At 37.5% G+C, this 16404-nt stretch overlaps 1 protein-coding gene across 1 annotated transcript in view; it reads left to right on the plus strand.

The window, feature by feature from the left end:
• NCKAP5 (NCK associated protein 5) overlaps window positions 1-16404 on the plus strand; it is a 1139016-nt gene that overhangs the window by 850821 nt on the left and 271791 nt on the right. The window contains exon 8 of the mRNA XM_056117696.1: window positions 13781-13849. Coding sequence (XP_055973671.1) covers window positions 13781-13849 — 69 coding nt within the window. The remainder of the gene's footprint in view (window positions 1-13780; window positions 13850-16404) is intronic.

Here is a 16404-nt window from a genome sequence, read left to right on the forward strand (position 1 = left end):
ACTCTGTGTCTTAGGTAAATGCCATTATAATTTTGAAGATTGCAAAGAATTTGTATAATCACTTGGATCATCTAGTTGAACCAAGGTTACCAAGCAGCGATAGAAGGAAGTTTGGGTGAAAAAAGGGGAAACGAGAAGTAACATAAAGGCAGTGGTGGGGTGGGTGTGTGGGGTCTTAGGCAATTGGGTGAGCTTAATAAATTAAAATTTTTACACAAAAACATTAAATTTAACACACTAATAAAGTTAGCAGTTACTTTTTTATAAAAGATAGTAGGTAATTTGATCTCCTATGATACAATTCCCAGAGAAATTAAATACTCTACCTCAAACTATCTAAATCCCTGCATACCTGCAAACTATCTAATTCCTAAAATGCATCAATTAAAGAATCACTTCTTAATCTTCTCTTTAAAATGCAAATCCTCTTTGTACTTTGTTTATCAGCTTTGGATCTTAATATGAATGCAGTTATGATTTTCTCTCCAACAGCGGGGTCTTCTGAAGGGAGTAATAGTTTTTAAATGGTCACCTGGAAGTTGGAGTAAAGTGATAAAACAGAATTGATAGAAAAGGAGAGGAAAGGGAGATTGCATAGAGAAAGGGCCAGCATGATATGTGAGGTTGTTTAAAGTCTATAGTTCTGCAAACATAATAATCTTTCAGGATCTGTGTTGCAGACCATAGTGCCCAGAAGGGGAGAGAAAAGAGAGAGAGAGAGAGAGAGAGAGAGAGAGAGAGAGAGAGAGAGAGAGAGAGACAGAGAGAGAGAGAGAGAGAGACGGATGGGTATTGGATCATTGTATCTGTGTATATCACAGTGACTCAATTGAAAAAATAAAAATAAATAAATTAATAAAGTCTATAGTGGGGCTGGAGCGATAGCACAGCAGGTAGAGCATTTGCCTTGCATGCAGCCAACCCAGATTTGATTCCTCTGTCCCTCTTGGAGAGCCTGGCAGGCTACCAAGAGTGTTCCGCCCTCACAGCAGAGCCTGGCAAGCTACCAGTGACATACTCAAAATGCCAAACACAGTAACAACAATGCTCCACATCATTAGTCATCGGGGAGATGCAGATCAAAACCACAATGAGACATCATTTCATACCACACAGACTGGCTCACATCCACAAGAAAGAAAGCAACCGGTGCTGGTGCAGCTGTGGCGAGAAAGGGACCCTCCTTCACTGCTGGTGGGAATGCCAACTGGTTCAGCCCTTTTGGAGAACAGTATGGACGATTCTCAAAAACTTAGAAATTGAGCTCCCATTTGACCCAGCAATTCCACTCCTGGAAATATACCCTGGAGAGGCAAAAAATATAGTCAAAGAGACACCTGCAGTTGTCTGGTCATTGCAGCACTCTTTACAATAGCTAGAATCTGAAAAAAACCTGAGTGCCCAAGAACAGATAACTGGTTAAAGAAACTTTGGTACATCTACACAATGGAGTACTATGTAGCTGTTAGAAAAGATGAAGTCATGAAATTTACATACAAGTGGTACTACATGGAAAGTATGATGTTAAGCGAAATGACTCAGAAAGAGAGGGATAGACATAGAAAGATTGCATTCATCTGGGGGATATAAAGTAACAAAATAGGAGACTAACACCCAAGAATGGCCGAGATTAGTACCAGGAATTTTGCTCCCTGGCTTGGAGGCCAACCACACATGCTAGGGGAAAAAGGCAGCTCAGATAGAGAAGGGAGCACCAAATAAAGGGTATTGGGAGGATCCTCCCAGGATGGGAGAAGCATGCTGAAAGTAGACTATAGACCAAACATGATTGCCACTCAATGCCTGTTTTGCAAACCACAACACCCAAAAGGAGAGAACAAAAGGGAATGTCATGCCACAGATGCAGGGTGGGATGGGGGGGGTGGTGGGAGGGATACTGGGATCCGTGGTGGTGGGAAATGGGCACTGGTGGAGAGATGGGTATTTGATCATTGTATAATTGAATCATTGGGATGCCATGATTCATTGAATCATTGAATCATTGTCATGGTTATTTGATTATTGTATAATTGAAACCCAAGCACAAAAATTTGTAAGTCTACAACACTTCATGGTGCCTCACTAATAAAAATTTAAAAATTAAAAAAATTGAAAAAAAAACAGTAACAACAATCTCACAATGGAGATTGTTGCCTGCTCAAGCAAATCAGTGAACAATGGGATGACAGTGCTACAGTGTTGTAGTTCTGAAGGCCCAGTTTACACTTTCTTGGCCCAAATCTCTCTAATCAATAGGCACAACTATTCTTGCTGACTCCCTCCCCCTGCTGACTCCTGTAAGCTCCAGGAATTTCAGGGAGAGCTGTTTTATAGAGGACAAAGGAAAGAACATTCAGCAAATGCTACAACGGTCCACATTCTGTGTCAGATAACCTTTTGCGTTCATCATCTCATTCAACACCAAAATAGTACATTATCGCTTGCATTTAACAAGGAGGAAATAGACTCAAAGAGTACAAATTCTATGCAAGGTAATGGTAGGCAAGAGATAGTGCCAAGATCTTAATAACTGCTTGCTTGACTTCAAAGGTCAGGACTCATTTTATGATAAAAAAAAAAAATAAAAAGGCAAAGGAAATTAAAAAAACTACTGTGACCTTCCATTAGAATCTAATATTTTCCTCCCAGGATGGGATGTTCTTATCAGTCCTGCTGCCTCCCAATGCCAGGCATGGATTTCTTCCCTATCTGCCTATGGGCAAGAAAATTATTAAACTTTGTTTTCAGCTTGTATTATAAAATCGTTGCTTCTTGTGTTCTGATATGAGGGAATTTTGTATAGTATATTTACAAATTAGACATATATTTTTCATTATATATACATACACATGAGTTTACACACACACACACACACACACACACAAACTGATCATTGACATACATTGATATATTCTCTCAGGAGATATTTACCTCCTCACTGAATATCACAAAATGGAGGTTGAAATAAGCAAAATCACCAGAGGAATAACAGTAATGAAAGTATTAAACTGCCATTATTTTGATCTGATTAAAATAAAAAGCACAGTGGTAGATTGGTAAGAATTATACAGATGGAGACCAAGAGGGTAGACACTTTGTCTGACTCAAGAGCTTTCTAATGGAGATGATGAGCACAGGTGACTGCCCCCAATTCTAGAGAATCAGGAAATTCTGTTGCAAAGAAACTCCTGAACAGTGCAACAACAACAATAAAAAGGCAGATAATTATGAAGAGGCAGATAATTATAACTATCTTCATTCCATGGCTTATTCAAAACAGCATATTTTTAGAAAGATGGATTATAAACTCATGATGGGTACCAGAATGAGGAATAAATTCACTCCTCGGATGATCCCCCTGGGGCCCACTCCATTTTATCTGTAAACCTACACCAAGGCTTCTGAGTAAGGGCTTTTCTTACCCTTATGTTTGGGAGAATCACAGAAAGGCAATTGGCTGGAAGAGTTCACTGATGTTTTATGTTTTGAATTCAGCACCTTGTTTCTTTTGGGTCTATATCAGGCAAACTTAATTTCTGAAACTTTTCTAGAAGGAGAAAATTCGCCTCCCTATGCCTCAGACGTTGTCTGGGTATGAGTATTGCGGGTCTCTAAGAAAGTCTGTGGGAAACACTCTTGACAGCTCACTCCAATACTGCAGTGACCAAATGCTGTAAGATGAATGATTTAGAAGCTCTACACATTTTCACTGGAAGGTGGTTTATTAGCATCTTATTAGTATCTTCTGTACTTGGGTTTTCTTGTTACTCTTTTAGATTAAGATGTGCATGGTTGGAACATGATGATGGCATGCTAGCCTACCCCATGGTCCTGTCTCCTTGTAATTTATTTAAAAGGTTTTCAAAATGGCACAGCCTACACTATTATGAGAGATGTCTAAGGTAATCTCTGTGTTTTGTTTAGGCTGTTAAATCTGACATTTCTTGGCCAAGGACTGCACTGGTTAGGATGACTCTATACTTAGCAAATATGTTATTTAAGTAGAATGTCACAAGATTATGATTTGGGTAGTAATCAGCAAAAAAAGGCTACCTTCTCACCTTTGGGGTCAAACTTTGATTTAAAAGAAGTACCTCCCCCACCCCCTGACCTTTTTCTGACTAATTTGCTTTTGCTGAATTGAAGGGTTTTAAACAACCTGGGAAAATTTTGAAAAAAAAAATGATCCATTACAGTTGCACGGATCGACAAAGGACTCAATCTTTTTAACAGTTGTGAGTTGGACTTTTTCTTTTCTTTCCCTTTTCCCTTCTGAGCACATTGTCCTTTTTCTACCTACCTCGTTTCTCCACACAATTCTAGGCCTGGTCAATCCCTACCATCATTTGTACACTGTTGGTTTGTTCCTTTTCATCATTCTTGAACCCAAGATTTTCTCTAGAGCACGTTGGCTGCTATTGACATTATTCACTTCCATTAAAATTTCACAATGTCTACACTCATAAATCTAGCACAGTTGAATAATTTATTTCTGATAGCTAATATAAGTCAGATGCCATTTCCTGGTATTTCATTTAAAGTTATAATATTTTCATTCACTCCAGTGAGGATTCTTATTGTTTTGAATACCAGTTGAGTATGCTTAATCAAAGAGCTTGTGAAGTCACTTCCCCAAGGAATTTCTTGACTACCACAATGAAAATTAGTTGATTTTTAAAAATCTGACCTTATTATATTGCAGCTCTTGATGTAAGAAATTAGTTTGCTAGTCTATTTCTTTCATTGTAATGAATTCTATTGTAATGAATCCTATGTTTTTTCCATTATTTTTACATATTTGTATACTGCATAGAGCAAAAATCAAGAGATAGCAATTGGATGCATGGATAGAAAAAGTGATATTATGTCATCTCCAAATCTATGACGTTGTAACCAACTCCCCCAAACATTTGATTGTTTTTTTTCTTTTTGGGTCACACCCAACGATGCACAGGGGTTACTCCTAGCTCTGCACTCAGAAATTACTCCTTCTGGTGCTCAGGGGACCATAGGGGATGCTGGGAATCAAACCCAGGTCGGCCAGGTGCAAGACAAACACCCTACGTGCTGTGCCCCCCAAACATTTGATTAAGTGACAATTTTATTTTTCTCATAACACTGTGGACCATATATTCTGAAAGGATACAGTTGGATATATTTTGCTAGTCCTTATAGTGTCAGATGGAGCCCATTGATACTTTTCCATGGTTTTTACCCACCTGTCTGACAATCAGATCTCCTTGGCCTCTCTCTTTCTACTGGTTGACCTCTAGGGCCTTTCCCTGTGATTTAGAATTCCCATCTCCAGAAAGCATTACATTGCTTAAACAACATGAACCAGTGAAGCACACTAAAATGCTGAAGTGGAACTAAAATCTCATGTTCTAGACTTGAAGTCCCAAAATATGACTCCAGACACATCTATTATTAAGCCAAGCAAAACAATGATCCCAGCCAAATTCAAAGGTATAAGAAAGCTTTATAATGGTGTTTAATTTACCATGGTAATGATACTATGAGTCGTTCAGCACCTTTAAGTGATGAAAGAAAATTCATATTTTTAGCAATATTTTTCAAAAGTGTGTCCATGTTTCAATCATGCGATAATATCATACCATAACCTTACCAAAACGCAGGTCCCCATTTAAAAATTTTTGAAAAAAATTTCAAAAATTTGAAACTTTCAAAAAAAATTTTAAACTTTTAAACTTTTAAATTTTTTTAAAATAAAGTTTAAATTTTTTTTAAAAAGTTGAACTAAAGGTGAAATCCTTGGCATGAGAACCAGGATGGCTGAGCTTAACTTGAGACAGGATACGGTGTCCAAGAAGTTCAGGTAGACAGTTTATCAGAGGAAAAAGTCAACAACAATAGAACTATATTTTTATTCAGAGAGAGGCTTTTGGATGTAAAGCTATTTTACCTTTAGTCCAATTGAAAGGATGTGACACTGCTAGCAAAACATACAAAAAACTGGGTAGTTTATCAGTTGCAGATTTATTTATCTCTGTCCTGGAGTCTGGGGTGTCTAAGATTGAGTTACATGGTGGTGTTCTAGTCAAGACCCTCTTCCTGATTCTAGTAGTATCCGTCACTCTCACTGTGAATTCTCATGATAGAGAAGAGTTGAGAAGCACCCTGGAGCCTCTTTAATGGAGACTGTAAGCCCTTCCACGAGGGTTTTACTTCCTAGGAACCATTGCATCAGGCATTTTAACTTGTGAGAGACATAAGCATGCAACCACAAAATAAGTACCTTATTTACATATAAATATAGAGTATGCAACAATGTTAAATATAATAAGCACTCACAGAATGGATGTGTAATAGTGGTTAACATTTATCCAGGGACCTATAAGATAGTGCAGGGTTAAAGCACTTGCTTTACATCATATAATCTCCCCTGACCATCAACAAGAGTGATTCTTACACAGAGCCAGACATGCCCTGAGCACTGGTGGGTTTTACCCCAGAACAAATATACTCAATTCATTCAAAATTTGTGAACTCCAAATAGCATATCTACACTAGAGACAGTTAAAGTAAATACTAATTTCAACCCACATTCCATAGTAAACTAAAACAATATGGATTTAATCTTTAGTTTATAAGTAAAAGGTAAAAAGGTAAAGGCCCTCCCGTTGTTCATCGATTTGCTCGAGCGGGCCCAGTAACGTCTCCATTGGAGACTTTGTTGTTACTGTGTCTGGCATATCGAATACTCTCGGTAGCTTGCCGGGTTCTCCAAGACGGGCGGAGGAATCGAACTCGGGTCGGACGTGTTGGCCGCTTGTAAGGTGAGCGCCCTACCCGCTGTGCTATCGCTCCAGAGGGCTTGAGTGATGAAGCCAGTAACGTGTTTGGATCTCTGTAATTTGGAGCCATGAGAAAACCATATCAAACAGAGCTCACTAAAGCAGGCACGAACTCTGACAAAATTGTTGCTGAAGGTAAAGTTGAAAACAAGGACTCACATTTAATTGAGTGCTCTAATTATATTCTTAGGGTTTACTTATTTAATAACCTACTTATTTAAGGTGGAAAAGACCAGTACTGTCATTGCTGTAATTCTTAATGGTGACTTTGTCATTTTCATTTTCTCTGTCTGCCTGATATTTTCCCGTGTTTTCCTCACAAATGTTCACTGTTTCTTTAAATCACATTTAATTAAGGGTGTTCCTTCCATTTTTTTCCACTTCTGTTTTCTTATGTTGGCACAGGTTGATCCTGAATTTCTAATAAATGCTAATGGATTAAAGGAAATCACAAGTTTAAGATTATTTTAATGTCACTGGAGTAATGGTTAATATCTCCATTGTCCCCTGGGACTTGTGGATTTTATCAATTCAATTAGTCTCTGTAACTGAACAAATTAACTATAAATGTGATTGTGCTTTCACCAGCACCCTTTAGGTATTTACTTGCCCGTAATAGATTTTCAGAGCAGTAAACATGAGGCAAGTAATGTGAATGGTGTAACGATGGTAATTATCTGAATGGATCGATGGTCGTGTTATTGCAACATAATATTGTGAGTAGGAGCAAGATACAGACATCCCATATAAATTCCCATTCTCAGTTTTATTTTCTTACACATTTTGGATGAGACATTTAAAGAAGGAAACTGTAAATTGCCATTGCTGTTCTCTCCTTTATTTCTTCCCGCTATCCTCTGTGTTGCATTACTCAACCAGGAGAGCCTACTAAACTAAATTTCTATGAAGAAAGCAATGAAATTCATGGAATAAAAATCGCAACTGTTTCCCCATGATTTATGTTATTTAAGTATTTAAACTGAAATCACTTTATAGATTGGCTACTTTGTTCTCTGCATTTGTTATCTAAAGACCTTAAACTGCACGTGGATAAATGACTTGCTAAAGATGATACATTCCAGTATTTCCAGGTAAACTGTAAGAAGCTGGAAATGGAACCTGTAACAGCCTCTTTGATTTAGGCTGATTGGCAATAATACCACCAATTTGTGGTTATAAGAGTGGGAGGAAAAGAAAATATCAGTGTAAGTCAGGAAAAACTTTCATTTTAGCCCTAGTGGGAATAGAAGAGAATAAATAGTCTAGGAATAGCCATTACTTAAAAAGTCTGTATGTATCTTCAGTATAGGGTAGAAGAATTAAAGTGTGTGGTAGATATCTGTCCATGATGAGCATAGAAAAAATATTCCAGAATACTACCTGAGAAAAGGAGTAATAGGGTGGTGGGGGTATACTCAAACAGGAACTCTCACCCAGAAATACCAGCTGGAAACCAGCAGTTGGAACAAGGCTAAAGAAGAAACATGGGTTGGATTCTGAGACTTGAAGGCAGTTTGACTGATGTGGCAAGAACACCTCTCAACTCATTTCCCAGTTATCTCTCCAAACTTTGGTGATTCATCCTCATTTAGTTACTTTGCTGGTTTCATTGTAACTAACTTGCCTAAATTGAAATAAAAATATTGCATTCATCTGTCTGCCAAAGGTAGCATTAAAATGAGAAGTGCAAATATGAGGACAAAATGCCCAGATCTTCTGTATTACAAGGGAAAAGGAACTAAGAAAAGAATACACTAATAAGTTCAGATTACTGCAAGTAGAATAAATAAGCACCATATACCTGCAGAACCTTGGCAGAAAGTCTGTGTTTATTTGGAAGTGGGGTGCAATCGTACAGGGTGTAAAGAAAGCAATCCCAGAATGAAATTCAGTACTCCAAGGTCAGTGCTGACACAGCTTCCCAGTGCCAGTGCTGATGGTGGGGTAGGGTCACTGTGCTCTGTGTGTGGTACCTGAAGTATCTGTGTTGGAGAGATAATGTATTTGTGGAGAAGGAAGTTGAGAGGCAAGGAGAAGTACTATTTAGCATTATAAGTTGCTTTGTTTTGTTTGGGAGCCATACCCAGTTGTGCTAAGGGAATACTCCTGGCTCTGCACTCAGGGATCACACCTGGCAGTGCTTAGGGGACCATAGAGGCGTGGAGAATTGAACCTGGGCCAGTCCCATGCGAGATAATACCTTATCTACTCTACTGTCTCTCAGGTTCTGGCAATATGATTGTATAAGGAGAAAGAAAGATGGAAAATTTCAAGATGCTGCAGATATAAAAGAGAAAATAATATCAGCCTTTCCATATACAGCCTGTTAAAAAGACTCAAACAGGGATAAGTTATAATAGAGGAAGATGACCTCTGGTAGAGAGAGAGCAACTAGAAAATTGGTAGGAACGAGAAGGACAAAAAAAGGAAAGTTGACTGCTGCACATGTTATATAAGGGAATGAAGAGACATGGTTGACCCTATAATTCTTACCAAAAATACACACACAAAAAAAATGAAGACCGTTAGAAATATTGCTAAGAATAGGAGTTAAGGGTCAGGAAGATATTGTATAAGAGTGCAGGTTTGTAAGAAGATATGATAGACTCCATCTCTAGGAACCACACGATTCCCCCAACCACTGAGCTTTAATAGAACTGCACACATCCATGTCAAATTATTATACTACCAAAGATACTATATGCCAGTTATATGTTAATAACAATATTTTATGAGGAAACCTGCAAGATCTGAATGAAATGGACTAGAAGAAGCAGGAAAGAACATGACACTGGTAATGACACTTTTTTATATATTTTTACTTCCAGAATAATGTGAATATTTTACATATTCAAGAGATAAAATCAACAGGAGACATGAAGTTAAATTTGAAAATTGAAACAAATAAGTCAAAATCAAGTTAATAGTATAACCACATGAACGTGTACAGGGAAGGAAGAATCAACTAGTATTTTGAATATAGTGTTTTTACTCTATAATCCCCCAAAAGCAATTTTTGGCTCTATAAAAGCTCTTTGAAGAAATGTTTGCTCTTTTTTATTTTGAAGAAAAATTAAGAAGATAAGCCTTTGAAGATAAGCTTTTTCTAGCACTATTTTTATAGTAACATTTTTATGTGACAATTTTGCATGCTTTTTAGGATTGAATAACTTAGCATGTAAAATGAATGTATTGATAGCCCATGTTCTGTCAGTAATAAAATGAAGATATAAGCATGAGAGGTAAGAACGAGGAAGAATAGTGTGTATGCATAAGCACCATAAAAAGTAAGAACCTTAGGAGAGAATCTTCCACAGTAAAGACCTAAAAACTGTGACCTCTCAATTCTGATTGTCACTGTCCACTGTCCTCCCGTTGTTCATCGATTTGCTCAACTGCACACCAGTAACATCTCCATTGTGAGACTTGTTACTGTGTTTGGCATCTCGAATACTTCCCAGGTAGCTTGCCAGGCTTTGCAATGTGGGCGAGATACTCTCTCCAAGAGGGGCGGAGCAATTGAACCTGGGTTGGCCACGTGTAAGACTAATGCCCTTCCCACTGTGCTATCACTCCAGCCCAGTTTTTTGGTAGCAGTTGCACATGTGTATCGGTTGATAGTTTAAAACACACTTTAACAAACAGATTTTTAGTGTCCATCCATCTTTTCTCCAAGTAAAAGAATCAGGAATCTGTGGGGTAAATGCCTATTTTCAGAAATATCTCAAAGGAAAAATAAAGTGGATCTAGATGATTTTCCTGTACCAAGAAAATTGTCTTTTATTTTTTATTATTCATTTATTTTTATTGAATCACAGTGAGACACACAGTAACAAATTTGTTCCTGATTGGGTTTCAGTTATATAATGTTTAACCACCCCTCCCTTCACTCATGTACCACCCCTGCCTGCCTCTATGGCAGGATCTGTCTCTGTCTCTGTCTCTGTCTCTGTCTCTCTCTCTCTCTAGATATAGATATAGATATAAATATCTGTATCTCTCTCAGCATTGTTATTTGCAATACAAATACTGAAAGTTTATTATGTACATCCCTTTACCTACTTGTAAGACTCAGTTCATGTTCGGAGTGATCATTTCTAACAATTATTGTCATACTAGTCTCTTCTCTATCCCAACTCCCCTTTGAGCCCCCCACACTTGTGGCAAGCTTCCAACCATTGACCAGTTCTCCTGGCCCTTGTTTTTCCTGGCTTTGGAAATTAGTCTCATACTATTTTTTTTAATATCCAACAAATGGGCTGGAGCGATAGCACAGCGGTAGGGTGTTTGCCTTGCGTACAGCCAGCCTAGCCGAGCCGGGTTTGATTCCCTCGCCCCTCTCGGAGAGCCCGGCAAGCTACCAAGAGTATCTCGCCCGCACAACAGAGCCTGGCAAGCTCCCCGCGGTGTATTCAATATGCCAAACACAGAAACGACGAGTCTTACGATGGAGATGTTACTGCGTCCACTTGAGCAAATCCATGAACAAGGGGAGAGCCGTGCTACTGTGTATCCGACAAATGAATACAGTCATTCTATATCTGTCCTTTTTCTTCTGACTCATTTCTCTCAGCATGATACTCTCCGTGTTCATCTATTTATAAGCAACTGAGTCTTTTAAAAGCCTGTAAGGCAGGTCAGAGAGACATGCTGGAACAGGTAGTGCAGTTTGAGCGTCACAATATCTTAAAACTCAACCTGTGTATTGTGTATTTTTGTACTTATGATGACAAATATAAAATTCCTTATTCAGAAACGATTATAGTTAGAAATATATGTATATATACACCCTAATTATATATATATTTAGAATCATGGAACTGAAAACACTATATTTGACCTAAGTGATCATTAATTCAGGCAAGATTAATCAATGGTTGCTAAAATGAGGAGAAAAAAGTTTGATAAAATATTCTTATAGTATCAAGATCTCATTTTTTTACTAACTGCAAAATTAAAGATAGTAAATTTCCAGTGGAAATTGTTTGTAGGTATCAAATAAGAAAATTTAATATGTCCAGTAGTGGGATATATGGATCATTCCATGTTGAGACACTGAGAAGGATCCAGCATCATTTCCAAAATGTTCATAGAAAGTTTGAAATAAATCCAAATTAAGGGACATCCTACACAGGTAATCACCATCAGCACTAAAACCAGTGAATAAAAATTATAATCAGCAGCAGAAGTGACAAAAGAACATTTTCAGATTAAAGAATAACTGACAGATATAATGCACTATCTTGGATGGCATTTTGTATAGAAAAAAAGTCGTAGAATGACATAATTCATACAGTGGATGAAATGGGTATAAGAACATAAATAAGATTGTGATATTATAGTCACATTGGTTTCCTAAACTTTTTAACTATATAGTATTTTTAAGATTATCTTTGTTATTAGAAATATACACTAAAGCTTTTCTGTATAACATACATTATCTCTGCAATTTACTCTCATTATAGAAAATAAAACTATATAGAAGAAAGTTGAGTATATATAAAATATTGGTAAACCCTAATAGTGATAAACCTGCAAAAGCGTTTGTGGTAGTCCTCCATGTTATTCATGGAAAACATCTGTTAAAATTGAATTGTTTCCATATTTAAATCTAATTTTGAAACCTGATGTGAAGAAACTATAAAAGAAAGCTATTGACTTTTTTCCACCTAAAACTCATATCATACTTTTGAAAAAGCTGTGTAACATAGGGCTGGAAAGATAGTACAGAGAGTAGGACGTTTGTCTTGCATTTGGCTGACCTGGATTTGATCCACTGTCTGGTCCTCCAAGCTCACCAGGAGTGACTTTTGAATATAGAACAAGGAGTAAAGCCCTCAGCTCAGCTGGTGTGACTCAAAAACAAACAACAATGAAAGCTATGTCAGACCACCATGTCCCCATTTTCAAGTATCAAGAAGAGTGGTTTGGAAGGGGTAGGTGAACCATGTTGTAACTTGTTGGGGAAAGTGAGAATGGCTATGTACATTCTTGCAGCCCTTGGAAGATTAATTTGCACAGATCAGAATGCATGTTGGGATCAAAAAAGATGATGAAGACTCAGGTTACCAGTTGGGACCTAGACCCAGGCCAGATTCATGCAACCATGAATTCTCCTTCTAAACCCACTAATTCTCCTTCTAAATCCACTATGTTCTTACTGGTAACTTTTCATTCTTACTGTTTCACTAGTTATTTAGTAAGAGTTTTTTAAATTGCAACCTATAGTATCCTATTTAAAATTCAAATACCCATGTGGTCCTGGAGATTAGGAAAGCAGTAATTTTTTAATAGATAAGAGAGAGGAAAGAGTATCAACCTTTTAGTTATTTTGTGTTTATCTGTTTTCATGCTGTTTTATTCATTTATATTTTGTGGTGTTGAAGATCAAATTCAGGATGGCATGTGTGCTTTACTACAACCATATCCCTAGAAAAGCAGTAATTTTTTTAGGGGAAGATCTCTTCAGGATAGTACAGTTCTTAAATTTCTCATTACTTTTTGTGTTCAAGTTCCCCATTTTGCATTTGTAATTATGCCTTCATGAATTTATCTGAAATTCTTTTCTATGGCCTGAACAAGTATTGGGCTGTGAAACTCTTGACAGGTCTTAATGAAGTGGATATGAGCATTTCTTCCATTTACATTTTCGTAGAATAAAATGAAATAAACATTGTAATCTTTCTCAGAGCACTCACATCAGGCCATGATTTGATTTTTCTACCTGTTCAGAATATCAAGTTTTGTATTCTTTTTAACATGATAATGCGTTTTTTTGAACAAGTTGATAAGACAGAAGTCATCCCTGCGATATTTATATAATACTTATAGCAAACTTGACAAAGAGTCTTTTTAAATAATGTTTTTTTTTATCCTGAGAAGATCTGTTTAGTTATGTATTGAACAAGTTGTCACATTACAACATTTCATTGATTTATTTGTATTATTTTTGTACCTTACTGCAGGCAGAAAATTCAGCATTGGCGTTGGAAAATGAAAGTCAAAGAGAAGAGTATGAGAGGTGCCTGGATGAGGTAAGAAGAATGAAGTTTTTGATAAGAGGATTCTCTTAGACACCCTGAGTATCTATTTATTATGATCCACCCACATCAAACATTAGCATTTTCCCTTCAAATATTATAACTCTGTATATGTTAATATGAAAGGTCATCAGTCCCCTCTGTTGGTCCCTGTCCCCTTATTTCTATTTTCCCGTTTCCATCCCTTTATTCAAGTTCCCCCAGATGTCCAAAACCAGAATGTTTCTATTCGAGGAGTGACTTTTGAGTCTGAGAGTACCATTACCATCAATATAAATAGAAAACAATCTTTCAAGCCTTCCCAAACAGACCTTCAAAATAATGTACAAAATAATATCGTATATGAACATTTAGTATTCAAATGGTGGGGGAAACTAGTACAATGATCTGTAAATTTCTTTCGGTTATTGTTTGATATTTTGGGAACCCAACTGAAGTATCCTTCACAGAAGGATAAATTCCTTTTGTCTGCTAAGTATGATCCCAGCCTGTCCGTGATAAAGGCTGCATCACTGGGGTACACAGCATCAAGCGCATGCCATTTCTGAATAAGCAAGTTTGTGATAGAGGCAGTGGAGAAGATGTTCACAGTCCAGTCACAAGCAGTCAGTGGATTGAGAAGAATCCAATAAGAGATGGGAGCATGAGGAAGATAATTTGAACAGAATGAAAGAAGAAAGAGTTCCACGCATGAGTGAGCTTACAAAATATTATTTGATGAAAATGAAGAGATGAAACCAGAGATGATGGGCGTGCCAGAGTTCCCGTGAGGTGAAGGAGAAATTAAAGTATTCCCTGGTCCTAACTCCCCTTAGTCATTCAGCTCACACTGTCAGAAATACCTGTCTTTCAGCCAGGCCGCACACCTTATGGATAGCCTCTCACTGGCAATGATGGGAATCATGTATTTAATACCATGGCATCCTTAGTTATCTCACAAGACCCTAAATCTTACCTTTTTCTATCTAGTAGATTTATGTTCAGAATTATTAGAGGGAATTCATTTAATTTGGTTGCATTACTGTATCATGGAAACCAGCACAATGGCTATAATTTTATCGCCTCACTAAAAATGGAGTGTGTGTGTGGGGGGGGGGGGTTCTGGGTAGCGGGACAGGGCAGAAGTGGAGATAGATAGAGATTGAGCTCCTCTTGATGTTTCTTACCTATTCTCTTCCATGAGGCTCCCTTGCACCTAGAAGCGATGGGTTAGAATATAAAGAACATAGACTCAATCCCAGTATAATATTCTAACCACCACCAGATACCTCTCTTCTTCCTCTTTATTGGAAGTCATCTCCCTTGTCAGATTTCTCCTTGATTTGTTGTTGTTGCTGTTGTTCTACCCCTCACACTAGTGAATGAGACCTTTGGACTAACCACAAGTGCTGCCTCCTTTAGGTATATGGGAGAATTGCAAATTTTCAGGCCTTACCTCAGACAAATCAGATTCCAGGCTGGGTCTGACAATCTGTGTCGGTAATGCATAGACTCCAAAGCTTGAGAGGCAAGTCCCCACAACAGAGAACTCTTCAGATTATACTTGTACGTGGTGGGAGAATCTCAACATACTGCCACGAAACTCGTCACTTAATATTTCTGGCTCGTACGTTAGTTACTCAAGAAAAATGATATTTTCAGTTTTCTGATATGTCAGGACTGAAAATAATCTATACAGCATCCAAAGTTACAAGTAAGTTGACATACAAGGGGAAACGATGACTCAGAATCTAGCAATGCCAGTTCAGCACTTCTCATCTCTGGTCCCCAGGCTCTTGGTTCAATCAAAGTTTAGGGCAGGAAAGACCAAATAGATCCAGGGATATTTAGAAGAACAAATATTGCCCTTAGGTCATATGTATCGATCAACAAACTTTCACTTTAACCTCCTGCGCAGAAATTTCCAATGAGACATAATCTGTATTCAGGAGTTAAATGTGTGTGAATCACACCACAGAAGTGTTTTTTTTTTTTTGTCACAATTCTCCTACAGCTTACCCCTCCCATCCATCAACAAGCTCACAGCATTTCCTTATGAAAATATCAGTCTGCATTGGACAGAACAAAACTGTGCACTCACAAGATCTTTTCAATTTCAACTTTACATCAAAGGCAGATTTTTTTTTTTTAAGGGAAAGTTCCCCTGATCTTAATTGCAAAAATTAACTGTTGCCAGAGAGGTGATTTGCAAGAAAGAAACGCCTCTAAGCAATACAAATGTTTTGTATTCATGAATACTGGCCCCTGATTATACATGCCAGTTGTTTTGTAACTAATTGCATGAGGTAGATAATTCATTTTCATGCATTGTAAGAGAATGCTCTCAAAGGGGCAGTTGAATGTGGTAATAATGCCAACTGCAAATTCTTTTCAAGGCTTTTTATACTAATTAGACAAACTAACAAGGTAAGAGCTCATGTAAGTTTTTTCCTTGCTAGTGGGTTTCATAAAACATACACAGATAGAAGAAATGTAAATTTAAAATGTTCTTAAACCCCATTTATACTGATTGTGATTCTCTCGGAAATGAAAAATTGAGGGTTTGGGGG

This window comes from Sorex fumeus, unplaced genomic scaffold, assembly GCF_029834395.1.
Source record: "Sorex fumeus unplaced genomic scaffold, SorFum_2.1 ptg000035l, whole genome shotgun sequence".
Lineage (NCBI taxonomy): Eukaryota > Metazoa > Chordata > Mammalia > Eulipotyphla > Soricidae > Sorex > Sorex fumeus.